The 20,217-nt window shown below is 48.0% G+C and overlaps 1 protein-coding gene across 1 annotated transcript in view; it reads left to right on the forward strand.

The window, feature by feature from the left end:
• The window catches only part of HMCN2 (hemicentin 2), a 104,593-nt gene that overhangs the window by 20,236 nt on the left and 64,140 nt on the right, over nucleotides 1–20,217 (forward strand). Inside the window, 11 exon segments of the mRNA XM_075579523.1 lie at nucleotides 700–966; nucleotides 2,226–2,367; nucleotides 2,988–3,115; nucleotides 3,198–3,311; nucleotides 3,788–3,937; nucleotides 16,418–16,609; nucleotides 17,615–17,710; nucleotides 17,903–18,030; nucleotides 19,149–19,293; nucleotides 19,513–19,625; nucleotides 20,057–20,216. Coding sequence (XP_075435638.1) covers nucleotides 700–966; nucleotides 2,226–2,367; nucleotides 2,988–3,115; nucleotides 3,198–3,311; nucleotides 3,788–3,937; nucleotides 16,418–16,609; nucleotides 17,615–17,710; nucleotides 17,903–18,030; nucleotides 19,149–19,293; nucleotides 19,513–19,625; nucleotides 20,057–20,216 — 1,635 coding nt within the window.

Raw genomic sequence — 20,217 nt, forward strand, 5'->3', positions numbered from 1 at the left:
CTCTTTTTCTCTATCACGCTCTTTTTCTCTCTCACGCTCTTTCTTTCTCTCTCTCACGCTCTTTCTTTCTCTCACGCTCTTTCTTTCTCTCTCTCACGCTCTTTCTTTCTCTCTCTCACGCTCTCTTTCTCTCTCTCATGCTCTCTCTTTCTCTCTCACGCTCTCGTTCTTTCTCTCTCTCACGCCCTCTCTTGCTCTCTCTTTCTCTCTCTTTCTCTCTCTCATGCTCTCTCTTTCTCTCTCACGTTCTTTCTTTCTCTCACGCTCTCTCTCTCTCTCACGGTCTCTCTCACGCTCTCTCTCTCACATTCTTTCTTTCTCTCTCTCATGCTCTCACGCTCTCTCTTTCTCTCATGCTCTCACGCTCTTTCTTTCTCTCGCTCACGTTCTTTCTCTCTCTCACGCTCTTTCTCTCTCTCTCACGCTCTTTCTCTCTCACACTTTCTCTATCCATCAATCTATGAATTTGTATAATTGTTTCCCCCGTTAGTGTCTCACTGTTACTATGTATGCCGACACTATTTGCAGGTTGTACCCAATAGCATATTATTGGATCAGGATGAATATGGATAATATAGCCGATGGAAGATGTGTGCTTTGGATATATTATATATATGGCCTCTACAGATCCTGTCCTTGTGTCTTTCTGTCTTGGCGGTCTTCTCCCCTCTGTGTGCCACTCTCTGTTTTTGGTCACAGATCCTCCTCCCACTATCTCTCTCCTCCATAACGTCACTGCCTCCCTCGGGGATCTGGCAGTCCTGTCCTGCCACGTTCTCGGAGAGATCCGCTACAATCTGAGCTGGACGCATGACCGGAAGGCGTTGATCGGGGGAAGACTGCGGATCCTGCCCAACTCATCCCTGGAGATCCAGAATGTGCAGCCCGGCGATGCTGGACAGTACCAGTGCACCGCCAGCAATGATCACGGCACCACTACCGCCAGCGTCTGGCTGTCGGTGCTGGGTAAGTGTCCTTGTTGTTCCTAGTACGTGGGGCAGAAGTAGTACAGTAGCTTCGTGGTGAGAACGCTGCTTCTGCAGCCGGTGCACCCAGCTCCAATCCTGGTGTCGGCTCCTTGTGACTTGGGGCAATCAACTTATCGCCCTGTGCCAAAAATTCTTTTGTAAGCTCTTTAGGGCAGAGGCTGATTGTGTCTGCAAAGTACTATGTACAGCGCCAAACATTGTCAGCGCTATATAAGAAAAAGTTATTCTTATTTTTAATGTTTTATCACTATTGTTGATATAGTTACATGAATACGATGAATTCTTTAAATTCACGGAAAGTTCTTTGAATTCACGGAAAGTTTTCTTTGTGCGCACTCCATGCATACGTGCGCACTCCATGCATACGTGCGCACTCCATGCATACGTGCGCACTCCATGCATACGTGCGCACTCCATGCATACGTGCGCACTCCATGCATACACGCGCACTCCATGCATACATGCACATTCCATGCATACATGCACACGCCATGCATACATGTGTGCTCCATGCATACGTGCGCACTCCATGCATACGTGCGCACTCCATGCATACGTGCGCACTCCATGCATACACGTGTACTCCATGCATACACGCGCACTCCATGCATACGCGCGCACTCCATGCATACGCGCGCACTCCATGCATACGCGCGCACTCCATTCATACGTGCGCACTCCATGCATACGCGAGCACTCCATGCATACGTGCGCACTCCATGCATACACGTGTACTCCATGCATACACGCGCACTCCATGCATACGCACGCACTCCATGCATACGCGCGCACTCCATGCATACGCGCGCACTCCATGCATACGCGCGCACTCCTGCATACTGGAAATGCAATGCTGTCTCTAAGCCTTTTGTTGCCCGGATCCTGTAATGCAAATCCAATCTCAGGGGGAATAGGGTAACCTCTGCAGCAGTGTTAACCCTTTAACGCGGCCCGGGTTACAGAGAGATTTTTATCCTACTAACTGTTGAATGGATCCATCCCATCCTTGACAGTCCTTGGCTGTTAAACCCTAAGGCAGGGGTTCTCAACTCCAGTCCTCGAGAGTAATTGAACAACCTGTGCTGAAGCAGGCACTGATTGAGCCGCCTGTGCTGAAGTAGGGATATCCTGAAAACCTGACCTGTTGTTGGGGGGGGGGGGGGAAGGTCTTGAGGACTGTAGTTGGCCACCCCTTCCCTAACAGCAGCTCTGCTTGTTCTTCCCCACCCCCCACAGAGCCCCCACATATACAGCTTGAGTCGAGCGCCCCACACCTCTCTCAGGGAGAAGAGGTGAAGATCAGATGTGAAGTGTCCGGACACCCGGCACCTCACATCTCCTGGAAGCACGGAGACACCTTCCTGAGGAATGGCAGCCGGTAAGGCCGAGCAATATGTGCGTATGTTCATAAGTCTCTCGCACACTTCTCGCTCGCACACTCTCTCTCTCGCACACTCTCTCTCTCTCGCACACTCTCTCTCTCGCACACTCTCTCTCTCGCACACTCTCTCTCTCGCACACTCGCACACTCTCACACTCTCTCTCATACTCACTCTCTCTCACACACTCTCACACTCACACACTCTCACACTCTCTCATACTCACTCTCTCTCACACACTCACACTCACTCACACATTCACTCACTCTCTCACACACACTCATGCACTCTCTCACACACATACTCTCTCACACTCACTCTCACACACTCTGAATAGAAGACACAGCACACGGCGTATCTTGAAGCAAATTAAGTGCATCGTGGTTCAAAGTGACAGCATATGTGTATATATATATTTATATATTTCACCAAAGTTACTTTATGAGGTTTTTAGGTGCAGGGACTCGCGGGCCTGGAAACTCTGTGTACACACGTCTTACACTGTCTGCGCTATATATCCACAATGTACGTGACATCTGCAGCTCCCTGTGCTCCGAGTGTGAGGGAATAAGTGTGGCAGTGTGTAACGTGCGAGTGACTCCACTCTCTTTCCCTCCAGCCATATAATCATTGACCACGGCACCCTGCTAATCAAGGACGCCGGCCAACGGGACGCGGGGAATTACAGCTGTGTGGCTTCCAACGGGGTGGGGACGGACGAGCAGTTTGTATCTCTCGCGTACATGGGTAAGCGTTCAGTGTCAGACCCCTCTGTGTAGGTGTCGGCGCTAACACGTGTGTGATTAACCCTGTACTCAATCCCATGCAGAACGACCGAAAGCCACCGCGGTGAGATCCTCCGTGCAGGTGCCCGTCGGAGAGGACGCGGTGCTAGAGTGCGTCACTGTGGGACTTCCCCCGCCGCTGGTCACTTGGTACCAAGGTATCGGCTGTAGTACCATTACTTCTTTATAACAGTTTGTGTGACAGAATCACACAGCCCTGGGCCCGCATAGATCCCCGGGGGTAATATCGGTCCATCACACATAACACAGAGTTTAAACTGCAGATATGTGTGCATTATTACACACGTTAAATGGTCTCGCTCACGAAATCACGCCAGCATTAATCGGCTGCCCCGAAACTATTTGTGATTTAGTGAACCCTTTTCTTTTTTGCTTCTCCTTTTTTGTTGTAGGGATTATCCATAAAGCTTGAAACTTGTGGAATTAATCCGCTTGTGTAGCCAGGCTTGTCTTCAGAAAGTACAAAGCCAGCAACCCATTCAAGCGGAGGTTTCAGATTTGTGGTTGTCTCCACGCATGGGCCTGGCATGAGGTTTCCTTGAACAAGTATATATTGTGTGTGTGTGTGTGTGTCCGGGAACAAGTTGTGAGCTCATATGTTGTGTGTGTTCAGGTGACCAAGAACTGACAGTCGCCACGAGCGATGTCCACAGAGGGACTCTGAGACTCCAGGGGGTGAAGGCGGACGATGCCGGCGATTATACGTGTGTGGCATCTAACGAGGCAGGCTCTTCCTCCGATGTCATCCGGGTGGACGTGGGCAGTAAGTCTGTCTTATAAAACCTCTTTTTATGCAGAATGACGCAGTCGTTTTTTTTTTACTACGTGACTTTTCCAATAGGGCAATGTTCCTTAGGCTTCCAGAGAAATGTTTTTTTTTATTTTAATGTATGTGCACACTATCTGGGTTTTTTTTGCTCTAGAATGGGGCAAATAAGATATAAGCAATATATCTCTGCTTCAGCACCGGTGGTCAATCAATCCCTGCTTCGGCACAGGTGGCTCAATCTGTCCATGCTTCAGTCTTCGACTGAGCCACTGGTTGAGCCACCTGTGCTGAAGCTGGGATATAATGAAAACCTGTCCTGTTGATGGCCCTTGAGGACCGGAGATGCCCACCCCTGGGTTAGATATAAGCGGTTTATATCTCCATATATTTGGAAACGGCTCAATATGTTTTTAGAACTGTAATAATTCAAGGAATGATGATGTACTTTGCATCTTTTACACTTCCCGGCATATTTCATATCATTAGCATTTAACGGTCAATCTGGTTTTATCTGCTATTGTGGTTTGGTGATATCATTTTGTAACATCATAAATGACAAGTCCGCGTCATTTTGGGGGCCCCAATTCTCTGCCCACAAAGCAAGTCACATTTACAGAAGCATTTCATAGGTGCCTGATTTTAAAGGGTCAATCACTCCTGGGACCAAGGTGAACTTATTCCAGCGACCTCTTTAATGGATCATCTGAGTAATTGATCCCCCTTTTTTTTTTAGACTTGGGAGGGGTATGATTTCTCTCTTTTGTGTGATGTCACTGTGTGATGTCACTATGATCAGCAAGTGTTTGTACAGCCAGAGTCCCCACTCTGCACCTCTCCTTGACAGTGACATATTTCATAGGATAACCAGGTAGGGGATTGGTTGTGTGTAGCCTTATTTAATGGTCGGGCTATTGCTAAGCATTTCCAAATCCTTTTTGAAAGTCTCTCCTGGAAATGTATCCCCTAGTTTTCACCTATTGAATTATTGGCTGCCAGATCCTTACGTTGGTAACAATAATGTATTTATTTATAGCAACCTTTTATTCTCTCGTGCCCTTATCCAGGGCGACTCCATGACTCATAAAGGTGTTATACTATTACGCCAATGTTTCGCTGCTGCCTCTTCATCAGGATGGGTTATATAATAAAAGACCACCTTTATGAAATATGGCCTGGCATGTCATGGGTATGTACATATTCAGCGGACAAGAAACTCCACCGAGCTGGCAGCACCTAAGTAAACCTTGTATATGATTTGCACTTATTGCAGATAGTGCGTTAGGAGTGCGCTTCATATTCCCCCTGAGAGCCTTCTGTCCGCGACGGGTCAAAGGTCTCGGTCATTTGCTCCACTTGGCCCGTCCTACAATAAAGGACCTTTGAATGTCTATAAGACTCTGACCATCTCTGCCTGAGGCTGGTCTAGTCCAGGGGGGCTCAACTCCAGTCCTCCACACCCCACAAAAGGGCAGGTTTTCAGGATATCCCAGCTTCAGCACAGGTAGTTCAATCAGTGGCTCAGTCTTTGACTGAGCCACCTGTGCTGAAGCAGGGATATCCTGAACATCTGACCTGCGGGGGTCTCTTGAAGACTGGAGTTGGCCACTGCTGCTTTAGTCTATAGTATCCTAACTACAGCCTTCACCAACTCCTTACTGCCTCATTCAAATATCTCTACACGTTGCAGTGTCTGGCTCTCTGCTCTTCCTAATCCCATATGCATTGGGGTCCTGTTCTGCCCCGCAGTGATGGGGGGGGGGGGGGAGATTGGTAAATCGTATCCTGTTTATTCTTTGCAATTTCAGTCGCCGGCTCTGTGTCCCTCGGGAGCAGAGTTTCGACTTATCAGGCCTCCCCCCAAACCCCCAGGGTACATAGAGCTCGTGCCAGGCGGGGGTTTCTTAGGAGCTATTAGGCATCTCCGGATGCATCCGCATGAGGATAATTACATTGCTCTGCTCATGACCTCTGTGCCCTGTGGCTGCCAGACAGGCTGCATTGCTCTGCAATGTGTTGCAGTCCCCACAGGCAGCCATGGGGTTAATGGATGTAGGGTCACCAGGTGTCCAGTATTGAACCGGACTGTCCTGTATTTGGACACTCTGTCTAGTAAAAAAATTAGAGGTAATAATGGACATGTATGTGTATACCGGTATTACCTCTCTTGGCATGTATGTGTATACCGGTATTACCTCTCTTGGCATGTATGTGTATACCGGTATTACCTCTCTGGGCGTGTATGTGTATACCGGTATTACCTCTCTTGGCATGTATGTGTATACCGGTATTACCTCTCTGGGCGTGTATGTGTATACCGGTATTACCTCTCTTGGCATGTATGTGTATACCGGTATTACCTCTCTGGGCGTGTATGTGTATACCGGTATTACCTCTCTGGGCGTGTATGTGTATACCGGTATTACCTCTCTGGGCGTGTATGTGTATACCGGTATTACCTCTCTGGGTGTGTATTTGTATACCGATATTACCTCTCTGGACGTGTATGTGTCCGGTATTACCTCTCTGGGCGTGTATGTGTATACCGGTATTACCTCCCTGGACATGTATGTGTATACCGGTATTACCTCTCTGGGCGTGTATGTGTATACCGGTATTACCTCTCTGGGCGTGTATGTGTATACCGGTATTACCTCTCTGGGTGTGTATGTGTATAACGGTATTACCTCTCTGGGCGTGTATGTATCCGGTATTACCTCTCTGGACATGTATGTGTATACAGGTATTACCTCTCTGGACATGTATGTGTATGCCGGTATTACCTCTCTGGGAGTGTATGTGTATACCGGTATTACCTCTCTGGGCGTGTATGTGTATACCAGTATTACCTCTCTTGACATGTATGTGTATACCGGTATTACCTCTCTGGGCGTGTATGTGTATACCGGTATTACCTCTCTGGGCATGTATGTGTCCGGTATTACCTCTTTGGACATGTATGTGTATACCGGTATTACCTCTCTGGACATGTATGTGTATGCCGGTATTAACTCTCTGGGAGTGTATGTGTATACCGGTATTACCTCTCTGGGCGTGTATGTGTATACCGGTATTACCTCTCTTGACATGTATGTGTATACCGGTATTACCTCTCTGGACATGTATGTGTATACCGGTATTACCTCTCTGGACATGTATGTGTATACCGGTATTACCTCTCTGGACATGTATGTGTATACCGGTATTACCTCTCTGGGTGTGTATGTGTCCGGTATTACTTCTCTAGAAATGTCAAACTGCTAAGGACCCAAATCAATTAAATTTTGTATTGTATGTCTTTATTTATATAGCGCCAAAAGTGTACTCAGCGCTTTACAAAGAATACAGTACAGGGAATAATAATAATACAATAAGTGCAGCAAAATCAGACACTAGGAAAGGAATCCCAGCCCGAAGAGCTTACCATTTAAGTGGTATGATGGGAGTGGGAGACTTACAGAGACAGCAGGTAAGGGAATAAGTGCAGTGGATGGCAGTGCTTGGCCACAATGAGTGGTAGGAGCGGGTGTGGGACAATAGCCATGAGTGCAGGCTGTCGGGATGCTTGATTTGTGGTTTTAGTTTTAAGGTTGGTCAGGATTAAATCAGAAGGTTAACACCATTTGTATGGGAGGCGATGGCAGGGGGGCGTGGGCAGTGCCGTCTTAACGCATGGGCATGCTGGGCAGTTGCCCGGGGGCCCCAGGAGCATAGGGGCCCCATGCTAATCCATGCACAGACCAGAATTTAACACTAATTTTCCGATCACCCGCCTCAACGTTCAAATCTCCCGCTAACTCGGTAGAAGGGGGAAAATGACGACTTGTAGCGGAGAGTTGGCGGGACCCAGTGCACTGCTTTGCCCGGGGGCCTATAATGCTGTTAAGACGGCCCTGGGTGTGGGGGGGGGGGGGTAGGTGAGGGGTTGAGGAGTTGTAGACAAAAATAATGGAATTTCGGTGGAAAAGCGCTGATTTTTGTTATCACTGGCGTGTCCGAGACTGCTGATGGGAATACTAACTAAACGGCGCGTCTGATTTCCTCATCGCTACATAGTAGCTGACTTGTTACGTGCAGGTCTGCTTTGCAATGTGTTTCAGGGCCGTGCTGGCGGGGAATGTATGTATGTCCTTTATTTATATAGCGCGTCACAGCTGTAATACACGAGACACAATATAACACACAATGGGAATAAGCGCTACACACGTAAAAGTAACATTAGGAAAAGGAGTCCCTGCCCCGAAGAGCTCGCAATCTAAAAGTGGCAAGTAGAAAGAGCGTACAGAGAGCGTAGGAGGGTGTTCTGGTCAGTGCGTTATAGCAGAAGTACACTGTCGGCTAAAATAAACCGAGCAGGAATGGAGCGACGGCGACATTTTCATTTGTAAGAGCAGATTGTGGGCGGCTGTTTGGGGCCAAGTTTACCGTAAGTGACTTTGGCGGCGGCGCAGTTCCTTGTCCGGCTGTAACTACAGCAAATGTTCCCATCCCTTCCGCTGGCTGGAGAGGACCAGCGGTGTCGCTGATGGATATGGCTTGTTGCTGGAATGTATCTCATGCATTTCTAATCTGTATTTGTGACTTGACATTGCCATAAAAAATCTCTCTCTCCCCCCCCCCCTTCCCCCACCCCCCCATACACAAAAATACAACCAGAACACACATCTCCCGATCTCGTTACCACGTCTGGTCCAGAAGGTACAGCTGGGAAACGGTTTAGAGCCTGTAATGCTAGACATGTAGGAGCTTGATGAAAGGAGAACCAAATGCCTCGAGGGAATTAGACATTATAGCCCCATTAGGAGAAGCAGGGGCCAGCAAATCCTTCAGACAGGAACATGAATAACTCGGCAAGCATTTAAAGACCTGTGACAGATCGGAGTGTCCTGTCCACGTGTTGGCCGACAACCAACGGGGAGTGTAGCAGAAGGGGTGTTGTATACATGGTTTGTGTAGGTTGTACTCTTGGGGTGTAGGTGGACGGGATCGCTGGGAGAATAAACCCACCCTTATTTTTTTTGGGGGGGGGGGGACATGTAGCTGTTCCTGTTTATATTTCGCTTTCCGTTCCCCCTCTCTTTTTGGGAGTCTGTGGGCGGTGAAGGGAGGCGCGGACTTTGCGAACATGCTCACAGGGATACTGTAATGTTCCGGCGACATAGATTGCTCCCACAGGCAAAGCTGGGACAACGTATTGTTGTGTGTGATTGGTTTGGCTCCTTCCTAAACTCCTTAACCCAGCGATTGTCAGCTCCAGTCCTCTAGACCCCCCCCCCCCCCAACTGATCAGGATATCCCTGCTTCAGCACAGGTGGCTCAATCAGTTGAAGCAGGGATATCCTCAAAATCTGACCTGTTGGGCGACTGGAGTTGAGAACCTCTGCCTTAACCCTTTGCATACCAGAGAGGTCAGCAGCCTGGGCGTTAACTTATTCAGCCCAGAAGGGGGTTATCCCGCGCACTTATTGTGGAGCATTTGTTTATAAGGCGCCAACCTATTCCGTAGCATTGTACAACAGTGGCGAGAGAGAAGACCGTTCTACCTATTTTAATGGTTCAGTTTCACCAGTCGTAGCCATACTGGTGCGAAAGGTTGAGAGGCCTCTGCTTACAAGGAATAAGGGAGCGTTACAGAAAGACGTAGCGAGCCCATTTTGGAGCACACTGGGGGCAAAGAGAGGCGCTGCGGTGATGTCTGGTTACGTTAATCTGTTATATGGTACGTTGCTGCCATTTTGCTCCATGTGACTGGGGCGGAGTGAATTGGAGCAGTTATTAGAATTACATGAGTTAAGTAGAGATAAGCAAACGTTTTGCCAAAGTTCAGACCCCGCTGTGACATTGGCGTTTCCTCGCGAGTTCGACTTTTCGTGGAGAGGGAGAGAGTGCCGCTCTCACCACGATTCTATGAATTGCCAAGTCACTGAATGGGAATCACCATGGGGCTTTTGCTCCCCCACCCCCTCCCCATGGCTGCACGTCCTCGTCAAACAACGTACTCCTCCATGTCCGCTACCCCTAATCTATTTTCCATGTTCCAGTCTCCAGCCTCCCGGCCTCCTCTTCCACAAATCCCCCTCCAGCTCTGCCGTTATCCGGAGGCTGCCCTAGTGATCCTCTGTTCTCAGGAGGACGTCTTTAGATAACGAGACCATTTCCATCTTGTGCAATAGACATCGCACACGCGTGGAGACGGCATTGTACAGGTCCGTACGCACAACACATCATATGCGTGTGCCAGTGTAAGAGACATGTGCAGAGGTGCAACCAGGGAGGCATATTTGGGGGAAATAAACCATGGCTTTTATTCAGCCTGTACCTTTCAGCAGTACATTTTAAGGAAACACACAAACAAACAAACACCCTATCCCCGTGTAAGGAATAACTCCCTTTCCCAGTCCCTATCTGCAGAGCTGGGAGGATAAGCCTCTTTCCAACCTATGACCCCAAAGTCCACAGTGGTACCTATAAGCAGGGGACCCTTTATCTCCGTCTCTGGGTTGGTGTCCATTGGGGGGACACACACTCTGGCATGTTCCAGGGTCTGCTGTGCCCTGGAATAGAGGGCCTGGTTCCTGGGAGTCTTGCTGGCGGCACAGTCCCTCCGTGCTCAAGACCACTTGTTCCTGGGAATCTCTTCCGGCAACACAGTCCCTCTGTGCTCGAGATCTCCCCTGCAGTTCAAGCAGGAGGCTGAAGAGCCAGGTGGTGATTGGTTAATTGTTTGGCTGCAATTAACCCGCTCCCTGCTGGATTCCTCAGACCAATACAGGCTTTCTATTGAACCCCTTTTAGATTGGGATTAAGGCCCCTGTTATAGCCAGAGATCCCATTTATATGCATGGGTGGTACTCTGGTACACACCCGTTTGTTGATCTAGGCCACAGAATCAACCAGGACATTTGGGGGTTCTAGACTAAATATTTAGAGATGGGGGAGTTTTTTTCACAAAGATAACTTTGTGAATTTCCCCTATCAATGTTTGCAGAAACGTTTGCTTCGAGTGACAGGCTCGCAACACGTTTGCAAAATTCTTTGGGCGTTGTATTTTCGCCTAATTTCGCTCTTGAAATACACTCGCCAAGCTGCTATTTCGGCCCATTACACAACCAAAATAGCGCATTTTGGAACAATTGGTGCCGTTCCCCAGAACTTCTGGCTCAAAAAGCCAAATATTGGTGGTTTTGCAAACTTTTAATTAAGTTTGGCTGAACCTGCGGGAAGCGAATTCTCGACCGCTTTGCATATCTTTACAAATAATGGCATTTTAATGGGGAAAGTACTTATTTCTATCGGCCAACCTCCATTAATCCTTTGGGAGCCGGGACTTTGCCGTCACGTGATGGCGGCGCCACCGATGACGGAACGGAAGAGGACAGCGTCCTCCCCCTCCTGTCAGATCGCTTTCCTAACGCGATTTTTCCCCTAGAAAATCGAGCAAATCGAATATGACGTAAACCTCTGCAGTGCCACACCCCCTGGTGTGGTAGTCCCGTCAAAGGGCACTCAAAGGGTTAAAACTCATAAAGCCTTACTCCAAATCAATGCGTTAACAAGTCTGATACAAGGGCTGAGTGCACAATCATGTTTGCACTGCACCTCTCCGGCAGCTGAGGGGTTAATGCAGCAATACTACATCCCCCCCCTTTTTTAATTTTTTTATTATTTGTACATGTAAAGCCTGTGACAATGTATCTACATTCTTACCTAAGCTGGCAATTGTTTGGTGCCCCTGTTATAAATATGTAAACATCCTGATTGTGTGCCTTACATAATGGCTGCCTTTCTGTTTCAATCAATCTTTCAGTCAGTGCGACTCAGCAGCTACAATGTATCCTTATATTACTACAGTAACCTTATCTATTGTTACATTTTGCAGCTCAAACTGCTGGGGACATTGGCAACAAATTATACCCAACAGGAAAGTGTTGCAAAGATCTTGCACTGCTGGGGAGGTGGGCTAAACCGTGCTACAGAAATCAAACGATTCTTTAAAACTCATTAACAATGGCATTAAGAGTTTAATTAAAAATAAACTCAATATTTATCTAATTCTGCAGAACAATTTATTTATTAAAAACACAAAAACCTATATGGTTTCACGTTTTGCCGCTTTAAGCCTTTTCATTGCTGCAGGAATTAAATACCCGTTAGCCGGAATAAACGCTGAAAATGATTTTTCAGATGCGGACCAATAACAAACAAGGAGTGCAGTCACTCGGGTGACAGGTGAGCTGCCAGCTGTTATATTAAACAGAAACCCATACATCACCCGGCAGCACCTCTGTGCAGAACCGGCTGTCCAGGTGGCCCCTTGTGAACAGGAGAGGAAAGAAGGGAGACAGGGACATGGGTGGGAGAGGTGGAGGGAAGAGAGAAGGTTGACTGAGGGAGACCATACTGTAATGATATTGAGAGAGGTGATCGGCCGTATGTTCTTGCTATAGGTGCCAGCAGCGGCTTACATTTAGTTTTCTCAGGAGTAACATGCTGTAAAGTAAAGCAATACAGAGTATCTATAAAGCAACCCATAACATTAATAGGGTCCTGTATTGCAGGTGCAGTCCCGCAATGTCGGCTGTTTAGAGGCCTCTGATTTGGGAAGTGCTTTCTTTCCCCTTATCCCCCCCCCCCCCTTATGAGAGAAACAATAAGGGGGAGGTGGGGAGGGGGGACTTGCTGATCACACGGTGACATCACACAAAAGGGAGAAATCAAACCCCTCCCAAGTCTAACTTTAAAACATTCATTACAAAGAGGTGTCAGATTTGGGTAAAAAAAACATATCAATTACCCTACAACCCCTATGCCAGTGGAATTAGTTTACTTTGGCCCTAGGGGCTAATTTCCCCTTTAACTACACCATACCCTCTAAGATTTCCCAGATCAAAAAAGATCCACATGCGTCTATTATACCCCCTCAGATATACCTCCTCACAGCACATATAGACCCCACATCCCTCAAATAACCCGACCCCGACCTTATATACCCTACATCCCTCATACACGCCCACACCCCATCATATATCCCTCAAATAACCCGACCCCCACCTTATATACCCTACATCCCTCATAGACGCCCACAACCCATCATATATCCCTCAAATAACCCGACCCCCACCTTATAAATACCCTACATCTCTCATAGACACCCACACCCCATCATATATCCCTCTAATAACCCAATCCCTCCATAGATTAAGGGCCGTGTTGTACTTTTGCGGGGCTCGGTACAGGGGCTTTCGTGCGGCCTCTTACCTGGTCCGGCGCGGCATCTCCTCAGGTGACGTGGCGTCACTACATTGCAGCGCCACGTCACGGCAACACGATGTTGTCTCAGGATATTTCTGCTTCAGCACAGGGGGATTCGAGCAGAGGCTGTCAAAGACTGAGCCCACCTGTGCTGAAGCAGGGACTGATTGAGCAACCTGTGCTGAAGCAGGGATGTCCTGACCTGTTGGGGGGGGAGGGGGAGGGGCTTGAGAACTGCAGTTGAGCGCTCTTGGGCTACAACATCAGCTTTTCTGCTATGAAAATAATGATAGGAAGTGAGAAACCCCTTTGCCCCAGGCCTGTTATTGTCATTAACCAGTTGGCTGCCAGAGAGACCGCAGAGTATTACTTCAGCAGTGTTCTGCAAATCTCTTGAGCAGCTGAGCGATTAATCCTTGAATCTGGAGAATAGGAAGAGACCACTTCAAGTCATTATTCACGGAGCGCTCATTTCACCACCTAATTGCCTTCACCAACAAACAGAAAAGGCTAATTCCTCTCTGGGGCAGTCTTTGTATTTCCCACGGAGCCTTTAACCCTCAAATCCATCCTTGAGTTTTAATGCCAACAGGAGAGGTAACCCCGACACAGAACCAAATGCATCCTATTATAACCCAACTCCTGCTGACCCTCCCCATTTTATAATTCCTGTGACTTTTGTAGCAGAGTCCCCCTCCTTACCTCTGGTGAGGGGGAAGCTGTTGGGTGGTCCGACTGGAGCTCCGCGCAATCGGGAGTGTGGGGGCGGCCAATGTTTGCAAGGCGCGCATGCACATTATCGAGTGTGCGGCGGCCATCTTAGAATGGCTCCGCACATACATCAGCGGGACTACATGTCCCAGAATCCTCAGGGGGAGGGACTACCACATGGACTGTCCCAGCCAATGGGATTCTGGCGGTGAGAAGGACAGGATATCCTCCGCGTGCGGAGAGCACGCGAGTCAGCCCTGACGGAGGAGCGAAGGAAGAAAGTAGTGTCCAGGGAGCAGTGGTTCCTGGACTAGGCCCAGACCTTGCCCCTTAGGCCCCAGCTAGGCCCAAAGCCACTCTAAGTTCCGTGCTATAGGGAAGGCCCCAGATAGGGACTCTTCCCCTTTAGTACTAGTGCTACGCCGGTGGACGGACGGCCACACGGCACTCTGCAGCCAGGAACCAGGACGTAGTATTCCAGGACACATGGGTGAGACACCAGCTGGAGCTCCCCCATGAGGAGGATCGGGACCCATAGTAGAGAGGGGAATTGTTGTCGGATGCCCTACTGCATGGGACCCGCTCCAACACACCTCTACACGCTGCACCTGGGTACTGGAATACCCAGGCAGGTACCCAACGTGTACCAGCATTCACAGGGGGTAGCGCTACCTCACATTTGGGTGGGATTTCTGGAACGGACACCAGGGGTTATTGGTGCCACCGCACCCTCAGTACTTTGGGGGCGCCACTCAGTGTTTGGGGGTCACGGCCTTATATTGTTGCCACTTAGTAGTGTGTGTGTTATATATTGTGTACAGTAAAGCTCAGTTATATATATATATTGAGTGGTGTATTGCTTACTACTGTGTATTGGTTCCTGTGAGGGGTTATCCCGCCAACGCTGGGATCCCTCATAGGTGGAGGCGCTGCACACAAGGAGATAGAGCTCACCCCAGGCTCCCAGAAGCGGAGGCGCGGGCCTCCTGTGAGCATACAGGTACAGCAGCACGTGCAGTCACCCGCGTATTTCCTTTAGGCATAAGGAAAGGGGGCTACACTTGCCCCCAAGTGCAATTGCCAATTGTCGTTTTTCAGTTGACCCCCAGATTCATGTTCAGAGAGACCCATTTTATGCCATCACTGCATCCAGGATGTGTGTCTTGTTGGCTATCAATATTAATCCATTATTATCCCTATTGCACAAATATATATGCAGACTTGAAGTCTCACTAAGTGGGACAGCAGTCTTACTCATCGCTGGCCTCTCATTCATTGAAGTCCCAATTTTTATTTTATTCTCAAACCCCCAAATCTCCCTGATTTGGATCCTTGTCCTATATAGTTACTATGTGTGACCTGAGTGTACGTCTGCAAATAGCCCCCCCATACAGGAAGGTCTGGGACGTCCATTTAGCATTTTGGGAGACGCTGGCCAATTGGATTTTGTGTTGACGTTTGATCTTCGCAGGAAGAGCACAATTCCCCAAGCTGGTTCTGATCACTGAACGGGGCAACGAGGGGGGTGTTCTTCACATGAGATTTTCTGTATCCTGGGATATGCAAACAGTACAATCAGACGTACATATCCGAGGGGGCCTACCAAACATTTCTGTGCCTACGCGGCCTACGAGAAGTGCACCCCACTGGGTGTAATCACCGGGCGTCAGACTCACTCCTGACTTCATTAATGCATTGAAAATAAAGGATGACGGGCGATGTAGTCCAGGGGTTAACTTCTTTTGTGTGAAAATCACAAATTGCTTCTGATGCTGCCACCAGAATTTGAACTTGCCTCCAGCCCCAGACATGAGCTTTACCTGCTAATTATGGCTGATGTCATATCTATAAAGGGGATTGTTCTACTCTTGTTTGACCAAGCACAGGAGAGCTAAAGATGATTTAATATGTGACTCACCTATGTATTAAATTTGAACTACACTAATCAGACAGGCTTTATGAAAATTGATACTATTTCAGTCTCATTTGTATGCCTGCTTCAGTAATCCTACATTTACTGCTTAAATCCAGTGTTAACTCTTACAGTTATTGTACATACATTAGTTCACATTCCTAAGTCATCCTACAGACAATACAAAGATATGGGGTTGGGTGGAACCACCAAAGTGGCAAACACAGAATGTATACAGCAGGATGATCTGCAGCTGACTTTACCAAGGACTGGATTTAATTAGAAGATCCCCCAAATCCAAAGTCTCCGGGTAGACAATGATCTGGGATAAATTAGTTGGAATACGAGCATTTATTGGGTGACAATGGTACTTTTTATGAACCTTTTACTGTCACATGAGTCACATGTAATTTAGACATAATGGCTCAGTGGCCCACACACAGGTTAAAGCTTAATTAGTGTCTACTGTCCTCATACTTTTCTAATATATCCCATTTCTATGATGGCTGGCGTTCTAGATGGGAAACAATTCTCCTTTTTTTTCTCCTGCCCTTGATTTCTGACAGTGAGGGGTATCTAAGATCTGTCTCCTCTTGTCCCAGCTGCACCTCAATTCACAGACTTCTCGCTGGATGTTGATGTGGAGGTCGGGGAGAGTGCCATGCTGTCCTGCAGTGCCGAGGGAAACCCCACACCACAAGTGACGTGGTCCAGGCAGGATGAGGGTCCAGTCGTGCCGTCTGGAACTAAAGAAGCTATCGAAAACCCGGGGTCAAACATCCTCCACTTCAAAAGTAAGAGAACTTGTAGGAGGCGACGAGATGCTGACTCTACAGAGAGGTTGCGAGGGGCGCTCTTTAAGTCAACATCTAATAATTCCTGCAGAATGCTAAATATTATTCCACCATCGCTACAGGATCTCACTGATTCAAACACCTTCCACTGTATGTAGTACAGAGCTCTGGGGTGGAAGTAATGCCGAACCTTTGGGTTTCTGCAGGATCATACAGCTCCTAAGATAATGACTGCAATTCTAAGAGAAGCAGAGATCTGGGACTGTACGTAAAGTACGGTAATACTATTAGACCTGAAAATCTCACACCGTGGGATATTGACACGTATTGTGAGTGCAGTAGAATGCTGGTTTCTTTTGCAAGGTGACACTGCTCAGATTATAGAGACACACCGTTGTATAATAATGGAGACATCTGTTGTTGTCGCATGGTCTTGCTGTTTGGGTATTATTGTCAGTCAATGTATTCAAAGGATTCATGCAGGAAATGACAACCTACGGGCGATAACACAATGCTGTATGCAATGCAAAGCTCAGAAGGTCCTGCCTGACCTCGGTTTGGAAGATATTGATCCGCTTTTGTATTGTATTCACAGCTCTAGAGTTCATAGCTCAGGAGATAATGATCAAACTTTGTATAATGCAGAGCTCTGGGTTCTTACAGGATCTTACAACTAGGGGTATGGTATATTCCCTCCCCATATTATACAATGTAGAGACTAGGCTAATTTCACAGCACAGAGGGCAATGAGGCACCACTGTATGCAATTGAATGCTCCCAAATTGGATGTAGCGTACAGGTGTCTAAGTCCTACATGATCACACAACACAAGTGATGATGGTGCCCCTCCCCTCCCAATCTATGTAATACAAAGCTGTTTGGTTAAAGTGCTCTACATATTCACAGGGGTTAACGACCCCCAATGAGTGTGATGTTGAGCCCTGCAGTTCCTGCGTGAACTCTCTGGAGTTCTGTCTCTCGAAGTAATTCTAACCCTTTTCCCAGTTGCGAGGCCTGAGGATGCGGCAGTCTATGTGTGTGAAGCTCGGAATGCATTTGGATGGGTCCAAGCTGAAATCCTGCTCAACGTTACTGGGCTTGGTATGTGAAGTACATCACCCTGCGTGCTTGCATGCCTGCGTGCCTGCCTGCCTGCCTGCGTGCCTGCCTGCCTGCGTGCCTGCCAGCGTGCCTGCGTGCCTGCGTGCTTGCGTGCCTTCCCGTTGATGCAGATGGAACAATCTGGTGTCAACAACAAAGTTAATCTACATAGTGTCTGCTTGTCCCCACCAGTTACCCCAAAAGTTGCTGTGTCACCTCCAGTGGTTACTGTCCTAGAAGGTCATCCAGTGTCCCTGCCCTGCACCATCATGGCAGGAAATCCGCTTCCTGTTCAACGCTGGACCAAAGATTTAGGCGAAGTAAGCTCGGCTCTACCCACCGGTTTGGTTTGAATGTCCATTCTGGGCACATGCAAAACCAGGGGGAATAATAAGGCACCTTCATTACAGGTTGGGATACCTGGTATTGTACCAACATCAGAGTTCTTCATAAGCATAATAAAACTAGCTACCAATGGCAAATCTCTTGAGAAGGAGACGTCTGTACCCTTGAAATCTCATGTTACACAACATCTGCAAAGTCAAGAACTTCACACCAGGCCTTACTTAAAGTCCCACTGAAAACATCGCTGTTTCTCCAATATACTGGAACTCCGCACTATGGAATGTACCAATGATGCTTTTCATCATACAATGGCACGGATGGCTCACCCCTTCACTACGAGCACATCAGACATGTGGAGAATAAATTCCCACCTCCACTTAGTAGTGTTTTGCTTTCTTTTGACTCCATATTTCCTTCCTCGTCTTGTGTTGGCGTGTGGATCAATGTCATGTTTGCCCGGTGTGTTTCCTGGTCTCCTGACACATGTCTGTTTCCTCTCTGCACGTACCAGGAAAATGCCAGGGGGAGAGAACTTGATAGAAAGGGGACTTGTTGGTATAGAAATAAAAGGCTATAGACATATGGCAGTCATATAGCCCTACTGTGGTACACTCCTTTGGAGCAGTTCTCACTCCTTGAAAAGCAGTTTAACTTATTTAAACACTGGTGGTCCCAGAATCGCTGAGATCTAACATATTGATTGGGGTTGGTATATTCTAGACAAGCAGCAGTTCTAAGCTCAAGTTCTCAAGAACCCCCAACAGGTTCTGGTTTCAAGGATATTCCTGGTACAGCAAATGGCTGAACCACTGATTGAGCCACTTGGGCTCAAGCAGGGATATCGTTAATACCTGAGCTGTTGAGGGTTCTTGAGCAGTTGTGAACCACGGTTCTCGAGTGAAATGTCCCTGCTGTTATGTAAGGCTATTTATGGATATACAATACACTACATATCGGACCCCCCTTCCCCCCCACTCCCTATTCTGTACTCTTATCATTCCTTTTGTTTGTTTGCGGTAGGTAGACTTACTCTTAGAGTCAAGGGGTTTAAACGTGTGTACTAACTCTGACACGGTTACCTCTGTCTGTCCAGCTGCAGCTTCAGTGGCGTCACTCCATGGACGGGGAAGGTGGGCTGCACATTGATCCAACGCTCCGAGAGGATGCTGGGAAATATATCTGTGAGGTTACCAATGCCGCCGGCTCAGCCAATCACAGCCTGCTTCTACATGTGCATGGTAAGAACCAGACCCACATATTTTTATGTTTATCAGGGGGGGAGGATTGCTTTGTAGACCTGCATGGGTAAGGCTATGCTTAGCACTGTAGTCCTGAGCTGCACTGAGATTACACGGGTGTGTTGGCCGCATTGGCCGCGGTTAGCCTTGCTCTTTGTGGAGGTTTTGTTTGGAGGCTATCAGACATCACACAGTGGATATTCCTTTCCATATCCTCAGTGGCTCCGACCATCCTGCCCTGGACAACAGAATATACCACTCGTGAGGGCATGGCCATCACACTGTCATGTGAGGCCAAAGGGCATCCTCCTCCTGTGGTGACATGGACAAAGGTACCCTCAGTATGATGACTTGGAGATTAGAGATTCTATGCAGAGAAATGATGATGCATTAAAATGAATCGTAGTCTTGCTTCTATAGATGCTCGTTTTGAGTAACGTGGAAGGACTCTTTATTTTCTCCCCTTTTTCTTCTCGCACTTCTTTGTGTTTTGCTTCTCTTAACACTCTCCTCTTTTTTTTTCTCTTTCTCTCTCTCTTTACTCTCTTTTCTCCCTCTCTATCTCTCTCTCCTCTTTTCTCGCTCTCCTCTCTCTCACCTCTCTTCTCTCTCTCTCTCCTCTCTTTTCTCTCTCTCGCTCTCTCTCTCCCCTCACCTTTCTCCTCTCTCCTCTCTCTCCATGTCCTATTCTAATCTCTCTCCCTCTCTCCCTCTCTTCCTCTCTCTCCATGTCCTATTCTAATCTCTCTCTGTCACCTGGCAGGGAAAAGAGGTCTTGACCCCGGAGAGTTTCTATTATCATGTGAATAGAGATGGGAGCCTCCTGATTCCACTGCCCTCTGGTGCTGACGCTGGTCATTACACCTGCACGGCCACTAGCCAGGCTGGGGTCACCAGCAGGGAGACTCTGCTCTTTGTCCACAG

The sequence above is a fragment of the Ascaphus truei genome, chromosome 21 (genome assembly GCF_040206685.1).
Source record: "Ascaphus truei isolate aAscTru1 chromosome 21, aAscTru1.hap1, whole genome shotgun sequence".
In the NCBI taxonomy this organism is placed as follows: Eukaryota; Metazoa; Chordata; class Amphibia; order Anura; family Ascaphidae; genus Ascaphus; species Ascaphus truei.